Source organism: Aythya fuligula, chromosome 1 (genome assembly GCF_009819795.1).
Source record: "Aythya fuligula isolate bAytFul2 chromosome 1, bAytFul2.pri, whole genome shotgun sequence".
NCBI classification, from domain to species: domain Eukaryota; kingdom Metazoa; phylum Chordata; class Aves; order Anseriformes; family Anatidae; genus Aythya; species Aythya fuligula.
In genome coordinates this window covers 89,474,763-89,499,338 of record NC_045559.1, presented here as the reverse complement: position 1 = coordinate 89,499,338, position 24,576 = coordinate 89,474,763, and the positions used below count along the sequence as shown (strand labels likewise).

At 39.2% G+C, this 24,576-nt stretch overlaps 1 protein-coding gene across 1 annotated transcript in view; it reads left to right on the top strand.

The window, feature by feature from the left end:
- The window catches only part of CMSS1 (cms1 ribosomal small subunit homolog), a 232,342-nt gene that overhangs the window by 203,299 nt on the left and 4,467 nt on the right, over nucleotides 1-24,576 (top strand). Inside the window, exons 2-8 of the mRNA XM_032193968.1 lie at nucleotides 9,814-9,911; nucleotides 14,660-14,731; nucleotides 17,337-17,466; nucleotides 20,416-20,475; nucleotides 21,239-21,341; nucleotides 22,749-22,809; nucleotides 23,773-23,860. Of these exons, the coding sequence (XP_032049859.1) occupies nucleotides 9,814-9,911; nucleotides 14,660-14,731; nucleotides 17,337-17,466; nucleotides 20,416-20,475; nucleotides 21,239-21,341; nucleotides 22,749-22,809; nucleotides 23,773-23,860 (612 nt within the window). The remainder of the gene's footprint in view (nucleotides 1-9,813; nucleotides 9,912-14,659; nucleotides 14,732-17,336; nucleotides 17,467-20,415; nucleotides 20,476-21,238; nucleotides 21,342-22,748; nucleotides 22,810-23,772; nucleotides 23,861-24,576) is intronic.

Below are 24,576 nucleotides of genomic sequence, written 5' to 3'. Positions count from 1 at the left end.
CTAAACTATCACATAGTATCTCTAGCATCATTTGAGTGGTTTCTGAAATAATTGTAGGGTATGTAATGCCTGGAATCTGTCAAGAAGTGAAGCCCATTTTACAAGGTCAAGTATTTAATTATTTTATAACATTCATCCAGTACATTTCTAAACAGACCAAATCCATGCTACTTATAAGCAAACTAAATAAAATAATCTCCCGCTTTACCCATCTCTCTAAGAATATGCTTTTAAACTGAATTCAGGCATTTAAAGAGTTTACCAGAAGTAAAGGGTGGTTTATGAAAGAGCAAAAGTAAGAGTAATGAGGAGAATACAACGACTGGGGGATGTCATCTTGAGCCTCCACTCATGGTGTCATTGCCTTGGAGTACTAGAGCAGACAACAGGAGCGATGTGCGCTCCGTGCTGATGTGTTATTTATTGTATCTTCAGGCTTTGGGTGCTCTTGTTTGACAGGCCAGTCATGAAGAAATGAAGTTGGACGGCAAGCAATGAGATAGCCTGTCATATTCCTAACATGTCAAACCTTCGTGTTTGCCCTTCACCTACTGTGGGTGGTGCAAGTATTTTTGGTGTGAGACAGGGATGGGATACCTTGCAGGAGAAAAAGTTGGTTTTATTAAGTGGAGGGTGGCCTACTACTTTTACGTCTGAGAAGTCAATTTCTGTGTGTTTTGTTTTTTTTTAAATCCATTTCTGCTTATAAGGCAATATATGATCACGTGAAGGTCAAATTATGATTAGGCTGGGTTGTAGCTGTGCAATTGTGGCTGTACTGCAAGCTAGGCCTAACCTTGGTCCCGTGAGGCTGATTCTTGTGTCCTTACACATACACTACAGGGGATTTCCTCTGGTCTTGTTCTCGGATATGCCCTTTGTTTTGTCTTTTGGTTCACTCCCAAATCAATATATGTCAAAAATGTGTTTGGAAGTACCAATTTTGAATATTAAAGAGGAAGTGTTAAAAATAAGGGAAAAATGAGAGATGGTTGTTAGAAATGTTCTGTGGGAGACTCCTTGTGTGGCCCAGTCTGGCAGGTAGGTGTATCTGTGCTCTAAATGTTTTCTGTCATATCAGAGCATATTGAAAATTATTTTGAAATTACTCAATTTTTTTATTATTTTTTTTTTTTCTGAAATGAAGTTATATCCTGAATATCCTGTCACCAGATTTGTCAGGCAGTTTGTTTGTGGTAGATGTGTCCTCTGAACCACCAAGGAAGGAGCTTACACCTGTGTAAGCATATTGTCTTTGTAGTGTATACTGTTGCCATTACTTGTAAACTATTACCTGCACATCCTACAAACAGTTTACAATAAGCTCTGCTTCAGCTTGGCTTAGGCAAGATGGGTCTGGGAAGGGTCTTACACTGTCTGGATGTTCCCTAATGGGACAAAGTGAAGTGCTTTTGAATCTTCAGTAGGGCTGCCTCTGTTCTTGCTCAGTTGCATATTGTGTGCCCTTCAGGTATGCCTCACAAGTGTAAAATACATGCTGTGAAGTGTCTTGGCAGGTAAAATCTGCAGTTTAAGGGACACTCGCAGCTAGGAGGACTTAGTGTTGTGCTGAAGCAGGTCTGTTTTGGAAGAGGAGCTCATGCAGAGGGAAGGGAAATCAGACCTTGGGATGATAGAACGCTGGCACCACGTATAGTTATTGCTCAAATTATCTCAGCCCAGACATGGAGGCGGCGTTGATCTCTGTTGCAGTGGGCTGACAGTGAAAGTTGACAAAACGATGGTACTAACTGCTGGTCACCTGCAACAGAGCTTCCTTCATGTGCACCTTCATGCCTCCTGGTACTAATAATATAAACCAGTTCACTCACAGTTTTTCCTTTTAGTTACAAAGCATCATAATAACCAAATATTTTAACGTCTTACAAGTGAAGGGACTTCATTTGATTCATGACCCCAGTGAGAAAACTATGAAAACTTCATCAGTGTTTTAAAATTGGAGTTTCAAAAACTTAAATGAAGAGAAAAGGAAAGATCCTCATTAATTTTTGAAGAAAAGAGGCTCTTTGCTTAGTCATATTGTCATTCTTTCTTGCATCAAAGATCTTCTGATGAGCTGTGATTATGTCCTTTGATGTGATTAAATATTCATTTTTCATTACTGTCAGTATACCTGTTCTTTAACTGATTTCTAGGACTACAGCTTGTTTTAATGCAGTGTTCAGAATGATTTAACTCCTTATTCAAGGAGGCAAGGGGGTGATTTTTATTCTTTTTTCATAATCTGTCACCTGGATTTCTCAGTAGTGCCACTGGTGGTGATGCATGCTCATGACTTATGCTCATGATGCATTATTTGTATATATACATGTATATGGAGTATTATTTACCTTTCTGGGGCTGCCAGTGGACCCTTTCCAATTCAGAGAGAGCAACTACTTGAGAAATGAAGGGGATATGGCTCCAGATAACTTTTTTAATTGGTTTATAACCATTTTATCACACTTCCGAGCAATTTCTAAACTATTGCCATGGTAAGTAGTCAGCAACTGATCTGAAGTATTAATACTAAAATTTGCATTCTTAGCTGTTCTGTATGGCTGGTCTTGAGGGGTTCTCAGAAAACCTTCATAGTCATCTGGTTTTAAACCATGGACACGGGCTCTGGAGCAATTGTTAGCTTTGTAATAGAAAAATTCAGGGCTGTTCATTGCCTACAGAGGGGGAACTTAGCGAGGGTTGTCCTGGTAGGCATGAAAGAGATCCTTCTTCGTGTAATACCAGTGCCAGTGACACACAGATCAGTAATTTTGGACCTTTCCAGGTGATGGTTTGAAACACTCCTTTCCCATTGCTGCTATGCATGACTGGCTTCTCCCACTGCTATGCACCACCTTTTATTTGCTTCCAAATGCATCTTTTTGTCTCTTCGTCCCTCTCTTTTTGTCAGAAAATCGTTGTGCTTGGAATACTTCAAAATATTTGCAAAGTTAGACCTGTTTTCTTACTTGATCAGTGCCCCTGGCAGGCCTGTTTCATCTAAAGGACCTCACCTGTTCCTTTGGATGTTGGTGGGCATCGTTCCTGGGCCCACCTGAGCTTCGTGTTTCCTGCTGCTTCAAGGGATGGTGCTGGAATGGTACGTTTAAATATTGTCGTCATCACGTTCAGGTCAGCTATTGTGATCAGCACGACCTTGGGGGAAAAAGGAGGCTTTTCCATTGAACAAGGAGAAAGCTGGGAGCCAATTTTGCAGACAACTGCTACATTTTAAAGAAAATTAGTTGATCTTGCACTGTGTGTGCCTCGTGGGATAGGCAAAGGAGACGCAAGAAAAATTCAAGCAAATGCATTGACATTAAGATTAATTAATCTGATTCACTGCAAATTTAGGTCAGTTTTAAATGAAAAAATATGAAAATAATAGGAAGGTCTAAACTTCAATTTTATTCTTTTCCCTGACCTCCCTGTCTGTCCCACTCCATTCTTACTTCCAGAAAAAAAGAATCTAAAATGGCAAATAATAATAACAACATATAATTTATAGTATACATATAATATAACATATAATAACAACAACAACCACCACCAAAAGACTTCAACACACTTGGCACTTGGTACACTCAGAATAAAATATTTTTCGATCTGCTGGATTTAAAGCTGGGAGCCCTGAGCAATATTTTTCCCCAGATTAATGAATACAGATCAGTTTAATCAGCCAATAAATAAAAACATAACCTGCCAAGGAGCCTGAGATGAATCCATCATGGCACACCCACCAAACTGAATGAATTATGCTCACCTACAAAGTAATGACAAGGACATATTTTCCTGCACCATAGCTGAACCTAAAAATAGAGCCTAGCAAATACAAAACCTATTTCCACAGCATCCATGGCCTTCTGCTAGAAATTGAAAACACAGGCCCTGTTTAAATTCTGGTTTTAGATATAAGGCAATTTTAGAACAGTCGGAGGATGGAAGTCAGGGGGAAGAAAAGGGAAGAGGAACAAAGTTTGTAAAAATAAATTATATACAAGCTTTGTTTTCCTGTAAGGATTTCTGGATTAGTACAGATATACAACACTGGTGGGGTTGTGATGAAGAATACATAAATTTCTGTAACAGTTCAGACCCATGGGCTCTCTTGGCCCAGAGTCTCTCTGACTGTGGGTAGCGCCAGATACTTCAAATAAAAGTTGAAGCAGTCTCCCTCTTGGCTGCATAAGGCAGGTTCCCTCCAAATTCTGTCGCAGAGATTAGTTTAACTGGAAGAAATGAACTTTTTCTGTACTGTCCTGTTTCACCAGGGATCTTCTGGATGCCAAATAAATGTCTGATCTCACTAAGCTTCAAGATTAAAAAAAAAAATAAAAATCCCCCAAACTAATAGGAATGATTCCCTCAGGTGTCTTTGAGTACATAAGCAAAAGAATAGTTTTCTGTTGTAAGCTTTCTTTTCAATTATATGTTCATTGTGCCTATATTATGAAAAGTTGCAAGCACCATACCTCGTCTTTTCCTCAAAAAACCTTCTGTTCTCTTTATCGTCTCTTCCTATGAAGAAGTTTCGATAGCTTCTCTCATCCTTGCTAACATCCTCTGTATTTCTGTGCTAGAATGGCTCAAACCACAAGGCTGATTTTCCAAAGATTATTTTCTGTTCCTTTTCAGTTGTAACTTTTTCTTTATTTGGAGGCATTTTAAGGAGATCTTCCTAGTAAAGTTTTACTTTTTCAGTCAGTTAAGCTCATTCCTTAAAAGAATGAGTGATTTATATTGTGGTCATTGTAATTCCTGTATTAATCACTTCACAGCAGAGTAGTGGTATTGTAAAGGTCAAAAGTCTCAGTAATGGTGAGGCAGCCTAGCAAGCACAAATTCACACTAGGTAGTATTGACAAAATTGCATTCACATCAAAGCACGTGTCATTACCTCCTGTAGCATAAAGGATTTGTCTGCCTTTAAAATACTGGAATAAATAACAAAGTAAATGTACTTTCTTTGTGCAGATAGTGGTTAATGAAGGTGATGTTTAAAGTGAACCTGTTAAATTATTGAAATATCTGTGTGCCTCGTTACGTGCACGTCTATATACCTGTGTGCATGTTTGTGTGTCAATGTGTGCGCATGTATATATTTGGCATGCCTATCGATGTACATGGACTTATAAGTTAGAAACCCTTGCATTGAATTAGTTGAAATAACATGATCAATATCATAAACATGAAACTCTATTTGTGGAAGGAGAGGCAGGTGTTAAGTACGAATGTTTTTTCCGTTTCAGCATGGTTCAAAGTAAAATGAAATATAAATACCTAATGACTGGGAAGCCTGTTAGTGTGTGCCATAGTGCTGATGCAATACTGGAGAAAAAGGTGAAGAGCGAGCTCTGGAATTCATATTTATTTATCTATATCAAGACCATTACGTGATCGTTCAGACTTCTCTGATGACCTTGTGGTTCCATAAGGTCTACCCACCACAGGCAAACAGATGCAGAGGATTGCTGTGCTGAATAACATTGTCCTTTTGGCCCCATGTTCCAGCAGTGCCTGGCTGCTCATGTGCACCACACGAGGGATGAAAGTCAGCGTTGTATTAATTAGGTTCTGCCTTTGTGTCAACTGGTTATTAAGGCAGGCTTTGTCCTCTCTCCTGTTTGGGCATAGAGGAATTTCCTGGGTAGCTTGACACCTCAAAGCAGGGCAGGCAGTGCTGCTCTGATCCAGGCATGTTTGGAATCTGAGTTGGATGCCTCTGTGTTTATTCACATCGAGTTATGATTTATTTTGTGAATAACCCCACTGACTTCAAGGTAACCATTTGCATAGGGAGATACACTGCTTAACGTGAGCAAGGGTGGCAGAGTCTGGCCTGTGGTACTTGGATGCCCACAACAAAACCCTCCTGTCATCACTGGAGCTGACGTGGTGTCACAAACAATCACAGCTCAAAACTAGCTGCTGCCTCAGCTGGGATGTAAATGGCTGTTTCTGGAATAGACAGAAAGTCCTACTGTTGTGTGAAGTGAAAATATTCAGGTACTGCAGGAAGATGTGCAAATGAGAATTGCTTTCACAGATGTTTGGGGACGGACACTGGTTCCCCCTTTCATTTCTAGCTGAAAGGGGAGAAGGACATTGCATCACGAAGTGCAGCCCGTAACTCGGATGGGCAGTGAACAGGTGGTACATTGTTTGCCAGGCTATTTCATATCATGGAAACCAGTTGTCCAGTTTTAGATTGCTATTACCAGCAGTGTATCTTTTAGTTATGAGAAAGAGAAGATGTTATTTAAAACTTAGACTGCCCCTGTTTGCCTTTCAGAGCATGCCAAGTGGTTTTTAAAAAAGGAATGCTTAAAGATCACAGGCATTTTCCATGAACCTATTTAATGCAATTCTTATTTACTTCCAGTGTGAAGTAAATATGCTGAGAAAGAGCTGGTTTAACAATTCAGTTCAGTCAGACGTGCACAGATATATTCAGGAATGGGTGTTTGGGGCTCAGGCGAGGCTGAACAAGAGGGACAAAGAAAGGACTAGTAATGATCTCTTGGGGGGTTCTTCATTTTTATTGTGGATACACAGCCTGCTTGGATGTAGTGCATCCAGGACCTCAGATATGTGGAGCTGGATGTATGAAAGGTGGTTACTCCTCCAGCGTCTCTCGAGTCAGGACAGAGGGATTATTTACCAAAGTCGCCGATGGGCTCTCAAACCCAGAAGCTCCTCTTCCAAAATGCAGCTTAAGAAATGTGGTGGGCCAGTATGAAGGGAAGCAAGCCCGTGGTAAAGCAGGGTGATTATACTGGGTCACCCAAACACATTTTATACTTTCAAGAGTATGAAGGATTATGTAATTTTTAAGCTTCCTCTATAGAAGTATCATACCTGAGACTCTTAAATGCCCCAAAGATACAAGTGCTCGGTGACTCTGGAGAGGAATGGCACTGGGGAAGGAGCTGTTGGTTTGGAGAGAGAGACGTGGTTCAGGAGCATCAGACGTCCTTGGGAGGAGAGGAAACCCAGCTGATTGCCACAGATATTTGAGCTGTAACATAAGAAATTTGTTTGTCTCCTAAATCTTCAAGTTTGTATCTTCTGTTCACCTGCTGCATTATGTTAGGCTGTACAGGACCAGATACACTATTTTGTGCATTAACAATAAATTTATAGTAAAGTTGGGGTAGCTCATGGAGCCTAGTGCCATACATTTGTTAGTGTACATATATGTGCCTGAGATTTAGTCCTGCCACCTGCCTTGTTCTCATCCTTTGGGAGGGAATCGCAGAATGACCACACAGTGTCCTCTGCTAAGGCTGACTTACCTGCTTCTTAAGAGGCACCTTGATGTTACAGCTGAGCAGCAGAGACAAGGGCTAAGTGGGACATCCCTGCTCTTCCCCTGCCACCAGCAACCCACTTCCCCTGGCATCACAGATTAAATATAAGGAGGAAATTCTTCACACAGAGGGTGGTGAGGCACTGGCACAGAGCAGCTGTGGATGCCCCATCCCTGGAGGTGCTCAGGGCCAGGCTGGATGGGGCTTTGGGCAACCTGGGCTGGTGGGAGGGGTCCCTGCCCATGGCAGGGGCTGGGACAAGGCGATTGATGAGGTCAATTCCAACCCAAACCATTCTGTGATTCTGTGATCTAGCACTTGGGTAGTTATTTGATGGCTTGGTGGCTATGTCTGTGAAAAGAAGAAAGCAAATAGGCCAGCTTAGCAGCACTGTCCACCTAGTGCCTACATTTGTGCGTTTGTACACACATCTGTGCATTTGCCCTGGTCTTGGAAAGCAGAGGCTTTTCTTGGTGCATTCCCATTCAAGATTTCTTAGTATGCATTAAGTTGCAAATAAGTGCTGCCAATTCTTTCATGGCATTTGTTTTGGTCTGAATAAAGTTCGTTAACATGTTTATCTTCATTTAAGAGTTAGTTTTTCTTTCATGCTGCTGTTTCTAAAGCTATTGCAGTTTGCCAAGAATCTAATCTATATCAAATAAGATTTCATGACAAATGACTTCGAACCTGCTAAAATATTCACTGATTTTCTTCAATTGCTAGCTTTAAGTTCCCCAAATTTTAAAACTCTTTAACAGCTGTCACAACCCATTTTTAAGATGCTGACTGTTACATGAGCTCCTCAACGTGTGAAAAGGGATGGAAGTTGCAAGACAGTGCTTCCCAGGCAGAAGTATGTATGCGTTGGTAGCGATGTGGATTTTAGAAGCCATGGCCTTATTGCCATATAATGCATAGTGTTGCATCTGGGGATGAGTAAAGATTCCTCTTTCCCAATCATATTAATTCCCCTATGCTTATATATTCTTTTTTTAAAATGTACATATTTCAGCTGCAATTATTAAATAGCAGTCATACTTGATTTTCTCTCTCTCATGTGTTCTGGCCCTAAATTTACTCTGCTTACTGCTATCGATTGCATAGATATCATGTAATAATCAGAAGTCAGTTCTTCCGTACTTTGTATGATGCTTATGGAATTTTAGCGTTTCTATTTTGGAAACTAGGGAATTTTTACTGATTCTACTTAAAATAAATAACTTTATCTTTGAACTGACAGCTTAAAAATTGAGCGTACAGGAGATTTCAACAATTGTGAAATCCCTGCAAAGTGGAAAAATATTCCAGAGTATTCCAGATACAGAAATTGAATTATTCAGTTGTAATTATTCAGTTAAATAGATGGTAATGCTTCTGGCAATGACCGGGGAAGTAATTCAGTCCCCAACAGAAAATTCTGTGTTGGAATACAACATCATTTAAAATCAGAGGCTAATAGAGCACTGGTGAGGGAACTGTCCTTTTGAATAGGATTTTTTTTTCCCCCAGAAATCTCTCTGTAGATAAAAAGAAATGGGGAAGAGAATGAATGGAGACACTTTAATCTAAATAATTTTCTTTGACAGCATAACCATTTTTTTTTTTTACTGTTACAGACATTCTGATTAAAGTTTAGAAATGGTGCCATTGCCTAATTATTAATGCTGTAAGAGTCACACAGCTAAGATGTGCTTGCAGGAAACATCTGTATATATTTTTATACAGTACAAGATTATACAAATCTTAGAAGTCTTCCTCTTATAGGTACTTGGTGTCAGTGAGGCATTTGGGGCTTCTAGATGGAGGTTTGAGTGTTTTCTATGTGTGTGTTGGTGTGGGTTTTTTATTCCTCCATCTGCAAGACTCTTGTCCTTGTAGGAAAAAATAACTTATTCCAAAAGAAGTGTCAACAAACTTAGGAGGAATTATATATTTTCTTCAGTGATCCTATGGTCCACAGAGCCATTAGTCTTTAGGAGCAGAACTGTTTCTTACTTTGGGGTCTAATGATTTGTTGAGATAGGTCTGTAATTCTCTATGATGAATGCAGTGCTATGAATCTAAGATAACGTTTTACTTTTTCTGAAATAACACAGAGAGATGTCACGCAACTTGAGGTGTTGTAGTTTATCAGATACATCTTCTTTCAGTGCTCAACTTAGTTCAAGTGGTTTTCTGGAGAGATTAGACATTTCTACCTGTGATGCTGCAGATGGCACCAACTGTGTAGCATTACAGAAAGACATGGAAATACATTGCCTGCCAGAACAGATCCTATGAAGATGAGGGAAAAACTGGGACTTTTCCTAGAGTAAATTTCAAATACCATTTTTTAAAAATGATTTAAATTTCTATTACAGCTGTGTTTGTTGCTAATCTTGAGATTATATTATTTTGACAAGCTTGTAGTTAAAGATCTTAATCCATATTTTGAATGCAAAGAAAAGATGAATTTGAAAAATGAAAATGCAATGAAAACCCCTTCTTTTTTTCTCATCAGATCCTTCAGATGATGAAACAATTGAGAAACCAAGTGATAAGACAGCAATACATCAAGATCCAGATTCCAAACCTGCTGTGAAAAAGAAAAGAAAACAGGTCTGTAAGTTTAGCAATTATGCAGAGCACTTAAATGATACCGTGTAGGGGAGTGTAGTCCCCATTCTTCCACTAAAGGGACAGATTTCTTCACTTTTTGTCTAATCTGTTCATGTAATAAGATTTTTATCATAAATTGGGAGGGGGTTAATTATTTTTGCAGTATTTGAAAGTGGTGTCATTCAAGCTTATTTCAATCATAATTTAGCTTTTGTTTTGTGTGATTGCCAAGCTGATCACCTGCAAAAGTGACTGTCTAAGGATAAATGCCTGAGTGGTGCTACCACTGTTTTATCCTCTGATCTTTTCCTCTTCCCTGTATACACAAGGTCTTGAAAGCTGTGTTTTAAACATTGTATGACATCTTCACCCATGCATGTCCCCTTTGAAATGTCTACATGAGGAAGAATTTAGGTCTACACGGATTGATGTTTCCATAACCTTGCACTGCAAAAAGCTTCCTTTAGAACCATTAAGAACTTTGTTGTTCATCGGTATGTGGAATACACCCAGGAAACAGCAGCAAGGTCATTGGCAGATAGCATCACTTTAGCAGAGCTAGAGCTCAGCTGGTTTTAAGAAATCTCTTGTCTGAAAATTGGTTTCTTCTGTCTTCCTGGTATCGAACTGGAGAATGGACTGAATGCTTGTCAAGGAGATAAAATGACATTGGAGGCTATCTCTCCTTGAGGTTATGGATATTAATTTAGACCCTAGGTCAGTATTAAATTCACGGTATGATGCCTAGGCAATAGACCAAGTGAAAATCATTTGTAGGTATGTTTTTTTTTTTAGTAACAGAGAAGTGTAAGCAATACAGTAATTACCATGCATTTGGGTGTCTTTCCAAGGAGACCAAGGGTGAAGTGAGCCAAATGTCTGAACTGGTTCCATATTTTGATTAGGAAAGAGAGAACTGAGCAATACAGCAGAAAGCTGCATTGCCCTTCTACACACCTTACCTGGGAATCAGATGTGAGGAATTCAACTCAGTGCGGATGCCTGCGGAGCCCTTTTTTATCAACACTATCTTCGTGTACACAGTTAGAACAAAGTTAAGATGGTTTATTTGGAGGAGTTGCTTTGCTCATTCTGTGAGAACATTAGAAAGGATAGCCAACACAGGTTACCCTGCTGAGGTGGACTGGGATTGTAGCACAACACCTGCCCCAGCTCTTCTGGGGCAGAATATAAATCAGAATATAAATAAGATCAGTCTGTATTTTGGAGCAGGATGAGTTGATCTTCAGTCATGAAACTCCTGGGTGCAAAGGTTTTGTGGGAACTCAGTCATGTGTGTGCTGTTGCATGTCTTTTAGAGCAAAACGCTTGCAAAGTTGGATGTACTTACAGAACACCAGTAGGTTTGTAGTTCTGGTGCATGTGACATAACCTATTCTACTCACTCATCTCTGCCTTATTCATGGGCTAGAAGCTATTTTGCAGTGGACTTGGCATCTTAAAGCCAGTCAGGAGACAGCCAGATAGAATTATGAACATTTATGTTTCCAGTCTGCAGACTGTCCACAGGCTTACAATGAAATGAATGATTTGTCTCCAATCTGAATGGAGCATTGATGTGTTTACTTTGTCACGAACTCCAAAAGTCAGAGTATATGGCTGACCTAGAATGTAAACTTTCACACACACACAAGAATGTTTTCACTTTACATTTGAATTTCCAGTAACTTGGCAACATGTAAAGAAAAAGAAAAAAAAGTTGTGTTAGAAATATAATACAGGAAATATTTTATGTTATGTCCATGATTAACAAACAAGGAATTTATGACATTTTAGTTCATAAATCAGTGGTCTCAGCACAAATTTCCTGTTTTCTGCATTTTAAGAACTTCCATGTAAAAATAGCATAAAAACACAGAGCACAGGGGAGCCATGTCAAAACCCAGCAGGTTGTCTGCTCTGTGTCTTGCATAAGAAAAACATGCAAATGACCTTTTCCTAAGGGTGCCATGCAAAGAGCTATTGCATGAGTAGGTAGGCAACTAACATTTGGTTAAGGGTCAGAAGTTCAGTTTAGATCAGATACCTAAATATTTTGGATTATAGATCATCAAAGCCATGTAGATTTACAGCCATTCACCACCATGAAGTTTATTTTTCTCTTATGGCATTATTTTTAATGTCTGAATAAGGTGGACACTTGCTAACAGCATGCCATGCCTAAATATATATACATGCTGCTGTAAAGGAGGTTTTTTTCAGTCCTGACATGATTCTCTGAGGAAGCAAGGCATTCCCTACAAGCCTGCTGTGTACTTCTGTTGCCGTCAAAAGAAAAGGCTACACACTGCCTTCAAAAAGGAAGCCAAGACATTTGATGACACTTTTAAGCATTTGAATGAAGGGTTACCAGTGAGAAAATATTGTTTCTCTTAGAGACTTCTTTTCAGCTCTGCATTTTGTTCTTTTTCACATGTAGATACCGTTTGGGAGTGCACATGGTGTTTTGCAGATGTATATAAAACAGTTCACAATGCTTGTGAAGGAAGAAATGAGCCCAAACTAAATGAGTGGCATTTTTCTGTCTTCTGAAAGGCTCATAAACAGTGATGACATTTTGTAGGATAAGGAACCATCACATTGTATGGGAAGAATGAGGTTCAGAGTGGCTCCATTCTGGCTTTTTGATTGCTTGGTAGTGTCTCTTGAGTAAATCAATCCAAAGGCTTCTTCTCTATGTAGAATGTAATGGTAAACATGGAATTTATGGTTTAAACACCTGGCAAGTGGTCTTCAAGTATCTATGGACAGCTGGGATGCATAAGGGTAGAGCAGGACCTGAAGGCAGAGGGTAGCTCTGTTTCAGTCTGAATGTCTGGGAATGCTAACAGCAGGGCTAGGAATGAGGAAATGTATGGTGTTGTTCTTATAAGCACTTGAATCTGAGTCAGGACGGAGATTTAAAAAAAATAAACAAAAATAAAAACACAAACCTTATGTTAAACCTGGAACAACTTTCTTAGCTGAAGTGAGTTGTACTTGCCGTCTCTTGATTTCTAGTGAAAATAGGATCTGCTTATTCCTGACAAAATCACAGGGACAGATCTTTACTTGCTGAAGGAAGATACATTTCCAATCACAGCTTTTCACAGCTAGGTATTGATCCAAGCTGCATTATATTCCAGCCCTAGCTACTGAGTGCTTTGCCTACTCTAGCCAGTCCCCAGACTAATCTGCTGTGGTAGTTCCTAAACCATAATTTAAAGCCTCAACCAGTTTCAGACCCAATTTTATACGTTACTGCTACTTTAGCAAGTGCAGTGATTGTATCGCGGCACAGAAAACGGGAGTAATCAATAGAGGTCATTTGTTTGTGGGGAACGTGGTGATTCCCTGTTTTCTATAACTACATTATCAAGGGAGGTAGGGAGAAAAGGGGAAGTGAAGACGTAACATGAACAATTAAACTCCCCGAAACACCTTCGATAAAGATCTGAGAGTGGGCACGGAAAGGTACGAATGTGCTGGCCAGGCTCATTTGGTGCAAGTTGTCATGAAGTGCCCTCCTGTCAGGGTGGCAGTGCAAGAAGTGCTTGGAGAGGCTCAGCTATTCTGAGCATCTGTTAACTTTCCTTTGGCCCTGTTGAAGGTACCCTAACAAGGGAATGAAGGAGCAAATCCTCTGGCTTTCGGCCAGGCTCCTTTTCCTGCTGATCCTTTGCCTCCAGGCTCAGGGACTGGTGGTCCATGAGCTTTTAATGTACCATGTTGATGAGACTTCTCCATGGCTTCTCACAGGAGCAGATTTTTCTAGCCAGATGCATCCTAATATCAAGGAGTTTTTTCCTGCAGCTCAGCCCATTTTCCCCTTCCTTCTCTCTGAGTCATTTATTAAGCTCTAAAGCCTGTGTATGCAGAATCATTTGCATTTCCAGGAAGTGGAAGTCCCTAAGAAATTAAAAGGGAAGAGAATTGCTATGCTTGTAAACCTGTACCTTGCTTCCTCTCTTGGACAGCTGTAGGTGGCTTTCAGACAAATCCTAACCCTGATTTATGTGAACAGGGACTCTGTTACAAATGGACTGGTTCAGCCTGCTCGCTCAGGCACAAACGTGGGTTAATAATCGCAACACATGTGCTGGATGAAGATTATTCTGAAATGCAACGTGTATTTTTCTTACACACATTTGACCCTGCCTGCTATGAGAAGACAAAGCACAAATGGGGCAGAACAAATCTGAAACATGTTTTCCTAAATTTTGCATTACAAGTGTCAAAGGAAATGCAGAGCATGATTATTGACAATTATTCTCACCCTTTTCTACCATCTTTCACCATCTGGATGCTCACATTAGACCCAGATATTTCAGAGCGTTATTGGCAAAATTTAGAAAAATGATAGCATGCAATAATAGAGATTAAAAGTATATCGTTGTTGAAATGTTTTGTTCATGTTTCCCTCTTTTTTATTTTTAATTTATCATAATCCACTTCTCACTATTTTATGAAAATGTGACTGCAGCCTTTATGATTCAGCTTTTATTCCTCTCTTGGTTACAGCAGAGATCTCAATTCCAAGATTACTTCAGATATAGGTAACTGTAAGAAATTGATCTCTTCTACAGGTGGGGACATTTGGGTTTGTTTGTTTTCCCTAGCCAGCATTATATTTCTGTATTTCTCTCTTGCTTCCCTTTGTTGACTTTGTTTTTTCCAGGTGATCAGATATCTGATACTGAATCTTTTTTTTTTTCTTTTTTTTTCTTTTTTGAATATGTGCTTTGCAGCCTACAGAGTGTTTTCTTAGTCAGCCTGAAGAAAAACAAGAGAGCGCTGTAAAAGCAAAGAAGAGAAAGAAGGTACGGATATCCTGGGGTGTGGGTGGTGGTGTAAAATTCATAATTGGGACAACCCTGTGATGTGAAGCAGCATAACGTTGCAGCCTTTTTCAGATAAGAGTAGAAATTCACACTTTTTTGACTTTACTCAAAATACCCGTTCCTCACCTGAACTGAAACCCACTCAAGGGTTTCTACATCCACATGCAGCTTGCAGGTGTGGCATACTGGGAAATGTAACTATCAAAAAAAGGTGGCATTTCATTCTGCAGAATCTGCCCAGTTTCAGCTGTGTGGCAAGGCTTCAGCTGCTGTCGCATCCTTTGCACCAAGAACTGTCCTCATTCCCTCTTGTCCTCCTAGCATAAGTACATAAATAAATACTCTGGATTGCCCCCCTGGCCATGCTCCATCCTCACCCTCAACATCACACACACTCTGCAGGCTAGATGGAAATAACATGGCACCAAGCAAGTTAATTGTCATTTGGGACAGCCTGTGTAAATATTTGGCTCCCTCACAAGGCAGAGAGGTGGCTTTTTTATATTATGTCAGGCCTCTTAATCAGCTGGGGAATGGGGAGAAGGAAGAGTGGGATTTAGCTTTAAATGCAGCTCTGGCAAAGTGACCGCAGAGCTTGATCCACTGCTGCCAGAGTGAAAGCATCCCACCACAAGAGTGGTGAACCAGCCCTAGCAAAGAGACCCCATTCCCAGGCAAACAACAGGCACTCAGTTACACCTTTAGTTTCACTGGCACTAGGGCCACTGAGTTAACATACACAGCCTGTTAGCAAATTCATCAGAAAATATTTATCAGGCTGATCTATTGTTTCCAAACAAACTGCAGTCTCCAAAAAAATAAGGAAAAAAAAAAGGAAAAAAGGAAGGAAAAGAAAAACTTTACTGTTAAGCATCTGGAACAAATTGGAAGAAAAATAATAAAACTTCCTGCGTGAGGAATGTTTCCCCACAGCTCTCCTCGAAGGAAGAGAGTTTGCTCAGGTGTCCTTGCTCATACTCTTACGGACTTTCTTGTTAGTATTAGGCTTCTCCTCAAGAGTGCTGTAATTTTCCTGGAGGGATCAAGTGGCCCAGAGAGTGATATAATGGTCCTGAGGAACAGTCGCTTACGCTGAGTTACCAAGTGAAAGGAGTCTGATACTTCTGTGTTATCCTCTGCTAAAGCAGAGGTTCCCAAATGTGGGTCACTGAAGAGGCTGGGGCTGGAGAAGAGCATTTCTCCCTAGTGCCCTGCCTTCGGTATTTGTTAGGAATAACAAAGAAGAGGTTTGTTTGTAGGCCTCGTGAGAAGGCTATGTGTACTGCAGGTGGCCTGTGGCCATGCCTGGGAAAGACAATTATTGCAAGGCAGAAAAATATAACAGTGTAAAATGGAGGAGAAGCTTACAAAGGAATGCCACAGGTTCAGGCACTACAGAAGCCAACCAGCTGCATATCTACTGAAAGTCTTCCAATGACTGGAGGGGGCTTTGGGCCATGCCAAAGGTCGGCCAAGAGGAAGGTGTAAGCACTACAGATACCCACCACCCCTCCACAGCTGCCAAAAATGGTTCTAGGCCCACCTTGTCCCTCCACAGTCTCACTATCCCTCACAGATACACATCCTGTTGCCATGTCCTAGCCACACTCTCCGTCTCTTTTTAACTTTCAGGCTTGTACTGCCCCACATCCTCATGACAGCAAGTTAATTTTAGCTTACGCAGCTGAGAAACCTCAAGCTGGCCTTTCACAAATTAATCGTTTCTCAGTGAGAGTGCGTGAGGCTTCGGATCCGTGCCATTCTCTCCAGACTGCCTCTATCCATGAAAATCTTCTGTAATCTAAAATGCTGGCAGATCATTTAGATAACAGGAATATTGGGCTGATCTACCACCATGATCCATTTAATTATGTGAAAAAATGCAACAATACTTTCTTTTCAGTGAAAATTCAGAGCTGTTATTTGCTAACATTCCTAAGGCATAAAACTCCATCTCCATGAATTCATGTTAAGGCTCAAAAAAATGTTTGGTTTAAAAATATATATATTCTGGAGGAGCAAAACAGATGCTGAACTCTTTCTGCTAGACTTCTGTTTTTGTGAACTTTTAACTCATTTTCATCATACTTCCCATGATATGATGTATACTATTAGTCTAGCTTACCACCTTCTCTTCCAAAAAGAGATAGTTGTCCTATTTTACTCAAATTATAGGTGTTTTACATAATCATTTGATTCCTGTAATTAATGCTTGAGTAATAATGGTAATAAAAAAAAATAATGAATCAAATTTCAAACTGATACTAAAGTGTAACAACAGCAAACCCCACAAAAACAGCTTTCATTTATGTTTTAGGTATGGTGGCATTTTAGGTGAGTGAACAAGATTTTTTATCTTCAGGGTCATGGACCATTGTTGTCAAAGTATCTGGACTTGCTTCTGAAGTCTTCATTCCCACTAAACACAGTCATGTTCCGTTGTAAGAGCTTTTCCTAATGAAGCTCTAATTAATCCAATTACCTTTATGAAATTATGGAGGAACATTTATTTACTATGTTGTTAGCTACTGAAAGAGCAAAAAATGGTATCCTACCATACTTAACCCTGTTGCTTGTTTTTTAGAAGAAAATATCTGATGTTCTGGAAAAATCCTCTCCGAAACCTGGTGTCCCTGAGGATCTACAGAATCTGCTTAGTCAACATTTTGGTGCAAGACGTTCAGTGATTGAAATAGAGGAATTAACACTGTCAGGTAATTTATCCTATATTAATAGATAAATAATGTGACACTGGTGAATTCTTTTTCTGTAGAAGAATGGGGATTTTTTTCAGACAGGTCTTAAGAGTTGTACTTTTTATTGAAATATTTTATTATACTGTATATATTTTATACTTTGCTCTTTAGTAAAGAAGTTAATTTATTTTGAACAAATATGAGGATTTCTTCGAGTTGAAAAAGTGAAAAGAAAAACACCATTTTTGTTTCTTTTTATTATAAAGAATTAATTTTAGAAGCTCACCTTTCTCATAGAAATTGTACGATTCCTTAGTATGTTCCAAGACACTGACTGAGAAAGACAGTGAAAACAGTTTTCATTTCTGGGATTATCTGCATCTATCCAGATGCATAATAAGAGGGCTAAGAGGAGTAGACAAAGAAGTAACAAAACATGATTCTGACATGGTTATGAAATATTGAACACAATGGATTTTCAGGGAGTGGCATGAAATGAGATGGTAGTTTTGGTCCAAGTTTAAAGCGAACAAGTTTTAACCATGACTATAGCACCCTCTTGGTTTCCTTTATTCTGTCTGCAGTTAAAAGACAGAGAGAGAAAAGGCAAAGCAGGACAGAGCAGGGTTAGCTTCCCTCTGTCAGCTAGAGGTTGCCTTAGAGGTAAAGGCAACACTGAACTTGTGTGCCTCTCACTCTACAGATGAAGAGGCACTATCATTTTCCAGGCACTGTCCATTATTTGTTGAGATGGCATATGAAGAACAAACTGCCCCATTAACACATCTGCATGTACCATTGATATTTCTTGAACTGCAGGTGACCTATGCCCAATCTAGCACCCTTTTAGCCCAGCAGTGCTGTCTATCTTTTAACATTTAAACTTGTCTTTCTAGATAAATATGCTCTTCCTTATTATCCATGATTCTAAGTTGACCCTTCTTCATTTCTTTGGGCTATGTTCAGCTTTCTTATTAAATCAAGAAAACCTGGAAAACTCCCATATAGATTGCTTTGAAAAGCTTGTGTTAAATATTTCTAGACATTCAGAGTTTTTAGCAAATAATAAATTGCTTTGGTTTGCTTCTTACTGAAAGAGGCCTTTAGGCTAATGAAGTGACCCATTTCCACATGGATTGGCTCTTGGGTTGGAAGGGGATTTTTATTTTTTATTTTTGTGCTGGGAGTTGGAGGCTTGGAAACCCAAGGAGTTTACTAACTTCTACAGCTGTCAAGTCATTCATGTCAAAGCACTGAGCAAATAAGCAAATATTTGGAGCTGTGTGTTCTTGTTAACTGACACAGTGCAGAAGGTCAAGTTTGTAGTCAGCGTGGTCTCTTGCTACAGGTTGGAGCTGTGTGGATTTTTTCCCTCTTTCTGAAACTTTTATTTAAATTTGTTGTTAATACTCAGTTTTGCTGGAGCATTTGTGAAAAGTCAATGACTGAAGCTTATATGCTTTAGAAACCATCTTTTGAATTGTTCAGTCAGTAATGAGACTTAATGTATTCAGAATAGCAAACCAACAGCTAAGATATTTTGCCCATGGGGGAAGAGGACTGTAGCGGATGGTTAGAGCTCTCCTATTACCACCAAATGTTTATGGTACTTTACCAGCTACTGCCCTTTGCCACCAGCATCAAATGCATCTTTTAAACATAATTTTCAAATTAAATCAGCTGCTGATCCTTCATTTGTACACAGTGAGCTCCCTTTGGAGTTCAAGTCCCAGTAAATGTCAATCTCTGGTTTTAATAGAAAGGATTCGGACAAAATAGAAGTATTTAGCAAGACAGCACCCATTAAATGGAAGATGTAGTGGTGGAGAGTGGCTATTCTCAAGAAGCTGCGCAGGCAGGACTTCTGGCAGGATCCAGCTATAAAGCAAGTTTGTCACACTGCCTGTTGCAGTAGAAACCATGGATTGACAGTGCCAGCATTAGCACAATGTGCCATCCATGTGAACATAAATAACGTGCATAAGGAAACCTCCTTAATTTAGTTCAAATGTATCAGCAATCATCTCATTCCATAGACAGGCACCCTGAGGTGCAGTGCTTCATGTGCAATGACAACAAATATGTGGGTCCCTGAAGACAGAGTTGTTAATGCTCTAAGGGAGCGTATTGTTCCATCAGGCAATAGAGCCTTAACAACTATGGCAAGTTTTCAGACCATCTAATTTTAAGCACAAATTTAAGATCCTAGACTTCTGTGTAGGCACTGAAAAAAAAGAGAGACCTTCCAAACTACCTAATTTAGGACACTGTCTTTCTTCATTGCCTCTATATGGACCTTAAAGTCAAATGGCGTGTCTGCCGCAGTCCTTTTCATATTTACTAGCTAATATAATGTAGATAAAAGATAGGCAGCCAATGGGAAATGAAAAAAAAAAAAGAAAAAAAAAAAAGGTGTCAAAGTGCAGAATAAGGGTTACTATTAGGGCTATTGTAACTAGGTAGATTACCACAATATGAAAGGCCAAAAAGAAAGGCAACTCACTGACAGGAGAGTGACCAACATCTGTCTCACTTATTGGTAGGTTCTTGCATTTATGCAGTATGAACTGTCTGGGTGATCTACATTTTCCATCTTAGATTGAAGTAACAGTCTAGCAGGTTGACTGTAAGGCTTTTGGCTAAAACCTTTGATTGATTGTGGTAAAGACTTGTTTTGAAGTATGTGATCACCTTTGGGCAGTCCTGTATTCCGGGTTTTATGGTGGGAGAAAAAAAAAAGAATTACAATTGGGTAGGGAAATGTTACTCTCACTGACTTACACAATTTAAAGCTTCACGTACACGTGATGTCCTTGTATCTCTTTTTACAAATGGTAATTTATTGATGGTGGATTTTAACATAAATGTGATTTCATCAATATAACTAATGGCTATGCTGCAAGCATTTATACTCATTTTGCTGTTAAAAGTACGTCAACAAAAATACTTTCTCCTTTATGTTTTCAGATTCCTGCTTCTTGCCAGCCAATGATCTCACCCACAGTTTTTCTTCATACCTGAAAGAGAGTAAGTTAAAATGTTGGTCTGGATGAGATGAAAATTGTATGAAAACCATCATGTATGCACTATTATTGCAGTTTTTATCTGCACCCCCAAATAGTTTTTAATTAAAAAACATTAATAACTTCCAGGATTATAGGTTTTTGTTGTTGTTCTCATTTATTTGTTTGTTTTGTGACAGGTCTTGTTTTTCCAGCTAATTTTTACAAAACATCTTTTTTTTTTTTTTTTTTAACCAAAGTGTTTTAGAGTTTCTTTTAATTGTTTGGGATTATTTGTCATAAGTAGTATGTGTATGTATACATATGTACGTATATGTATTACCTTCCAATAACAATCTTGCCACTGCCTACTGACATGAACCAAGAGTATTTTTGTTCTCTTTTATGTATTTATATAGAACTTCTGGTCTGGTAAATGTTTGTTTGTTTGTTTGTTTGTTTTCAACTGGTTTTACTTGATACAAATTATCATATGTGACAAATGAAGACAGTGGCCTTGTCACCTTACCACATGTTGATTTTTAATGCTATCTCATTTGTTCAGCTCTATAATATTTCTGTATTGTATTTATTTTGGACATTTTATTTTCCAGTTTCTCAGCCATGACTAAATGTAAAACTGTTGCCAGAGATCCAGACCTCGTAGGAGTCAGCATGTGTGTTCTCGCTGCTGGCTACCATTCATCATGTACTCTTGCAATTTAAAATTGTGGCATGTATTTAAGTAGTACTTTCTGTAAGTGTGTATGTGGGCTTTTTCATTTCAGTCTGTCCTAAGTGGGCAAAACTCCGTAAAAACCACAAGGAGAAGAAGTCAGTGGTGATGCTGGTTATCTGCAGTTCTGCCCTTCGTTCCTTGGAACTCATCAAGTATGTCGATAGCAAATGTTATGTTGAGGTTGGCTGTCAGTCAGAGGTTTTGTCTTGGATCCACAGACATAAAGGCAAAACTGGGACACTGTCCTCTGCTAGCCAACAAATTTACTGACTGAAACTGATGCAATATCCCTTGCTGCTTTAAACTGTGGGAGTGTGGTGTTTGGTTTTAGACTAAAGTAACACTTAGTAGTTCAGTTGCATGTAAGTGCTATTATTGTTTAAAAAAAAAGGTGTAACAAATTTTGGGGAGACAGTCAACATGTTATATGTGGGAACACAGTAAAGCCGTAGAGCATCACAATGCACCACTAGAATTAGTGACTGTAGAGCCATGATGCTGATAGCACCAAAGGCAGTGAGGACAAGGCATTCCAGGGCCTCAAGTGATGATGTGTGTCTGTCCGGAGTGCCTCCATATCTGTGTCTGTGTTCTCAGCTGTCTCAGACTGACAAAATGTTGATGATTTTCAGTGTTCCCTGTCTTTCTTTTTCCCTTCTCTCTTCTCCCCTATCTCATTCATGAAGTCTTGATGAATTAATGTATACCTCACAGATTTCATGGTTGTCTTCTGTGTTCTGACCCTGCTTCCTGTGATTTTCTGTCAGTACACAGAGTTGGGAATTTTATGCTACAGATAACAGCATGGACACAGCAGATGTGCCTGTAATGCTTAGCCCAGGCATGCAAATACTACTGTCTGAGCCTTAGGTGTATGTATGCTTGTATATAAACCTTTAGCTTTTCACAAGTGAAATTTGAAAATTTGGCTCACTCACTGCAGAAAGCATGCAGAGACATTCCATAAGTACTGGATGTGTAGTCTCCTGCTTTACTAATACCGAACAGAATTCTTAGTGTGTGCTCAAATGGAGTATCAAAGCAATAAGTCAGGTTTTCAGACAAATGAGTTTTGGTCAACTGGAATTTAGACAATCCCAACAGTAAAGACTGTGGCAGTCTAGGTTTACTCATCTGCTAAGCTGCAGGAAAATTCTGTAAAATCTACATTTGTACATATACAGCTTTTTCCTTTGGACACATGCATGTTCCTTGATGCCTATATGTCAGTAATGGCAAATATTTTAATTAGAATTTGTTGATTAGTCAGTTTTGAACTGTTAGCTGTGAAAGCACAAGCCCTAACTATTCAACAGTATTTGAAAAGCTATCTAAGCAATATTGCCACCTACTGATACCTGCTATTGTGTTTGTCCGGTTGTTGATCACTGCAAGTAGCAGATGAGAACGTACATAGCGTTCAAAGTACAAGCATAGGTCATTGGGGAACTGTGTGTCTCAAGTATGTTGAGAAATGCCAGCTAGTTTTATTTTCCTCCTGTGTGGTCTTAATCTCAGCCCTGATGTTTGCATTTCCTTTTGCAATTTTTTATTTCTAGGTCAATGACAGCATTTAAAGGAGACTGCAGAGTTCTGAAACTGTTTGCAAAGCACATAAAGGTAAGAAAGCTGTAAGTGTGTTAGAACAGCTAACTGTCAAACACACAAATAACTTGCTTTATTTCATTTTTTTTCTGGTGTCAGCATCTTGAGAGAGTTTAGGGCTAATTCAGATTTGTTCTTTTTCCAAATTCACTGGTGTCATACCATTTTCTTTGTAAAACATTTAACAATAGTGCTTTTCAATATAGTGTTCATTTCTTCTAGGTGAAGCTTCCTCTTGGAAGGTCTTTGTCACAATTCGAGGAATCTAGCTGAATACCAACTCTGGTGCAATCCTGTGCAGAGTGTAGATGCTCATGCATGTGCTGCATGTTAAAGATGTTCCATGTCCATTTGAATGAGGTGCTTGTTCAAATATATTTTGCCTGTGTAAACCGAAAGTTTGGTAAACTAAAGGTTTACACACACATTCGTAGAAGCAAACTGTACCAGCACCCACATTGGCATATACCAGTGAGATGTCTGGATATCCAGTATTTATACTTGCTGGAGAACACAATTTGTGGGAATATGGGAAGTAATGAGTGGAAACATGGCCTTTGATATAAATACTGTCAAACACACAGCTTGCTTTATTTCATTTTTTTCCAGTGTCAGCATCTTGAGTGAGTTTAGAGCTAATTCAGATTTGTTGGTTTTCCAAATATTTCCAGAGAATGTGCTTAAATACTGAAGAAAATAAACTGTTCTCACCTCCAGAAATAGTTGGTGCAGTTGCAGATTTTCAAAGCTGAACATGACTGACCTTCTAGAGAAGTGTGATGCCCATCTGGCTGTTCCATTTCTTAAATGCTCTCCCAGATAGATCATCTTGACAGCCTGAAAGATGAATAGCATTCGTTACTTGATGATATTCTAGAAAGAGATAGTATGTGATCTTGAATTTATTTCCAGCTCTTTGAGAAGAAATTTTGAACAGTCATGGTTTTACAACAGTTTGTCTTTCTCTTTTCAAATTAGATCAAAGAACAGATTAATATGTTGGAGAAAGGTGTGTTCCACATTGGGGTTGGAACTCCTGGGAGGATAAAAGCGCTGGTGGAGCAAGGTAGGAGAACAAGGTTTTTTATCAATAGGTGTCCTATTCTTGGTCTCACAAGAAGTTAGACTTTGTTTTTGAAGAGCTTCGGTTATGTGAGTCTGTGGTACTAAGCTGTGCAGTTTTCTACTGTGTCAGTCAAAATGAGATCAATATTCTAATAGTTGATTTAATGAACCCTTTAAGCTGGAATAAATCAGTATTATGAGAGAAAAGCAGAGTAGCACCCCCACCCCCGGTCAGTACCCACTTACTCCCCCACCCTGCCTCTTGTGCTAGCTTAAGTGTATGTTTGGCAGCTCAGTGAACTGATCCCAATTAAAACAGAACCAGCATGCACACAAAATTGGGTAATGAGCAGGCAGAGGTGGGGGACTTCCTCTTTTGTCAAGAATACTAATTTATGTTGACTTAGAAGTGATTGCAAAACCATGGTGTAAGACTTAAAGCTCCAGGAAACCAAACACTACGAGTAAATCAAAAGGAAATAATAGCAGAAGTCATTGTATCATATGTCACTCTAAGCTCAGTGTAAACTTTTCTGTGGGGTGGAGCAAAGATCTGGTTGCCAATTTCATTTCTGATTTGTATGTGATGAAATTAAATACTCTATATAAATATAATTTTCTCTTCCCAAATTTGGAGTAGTTTTACTTGCTTAACAGGCACAATGTATGCAAAGAAAAACAAACACAAAATGGCAAGATAAGGTGATTCTTTCCATT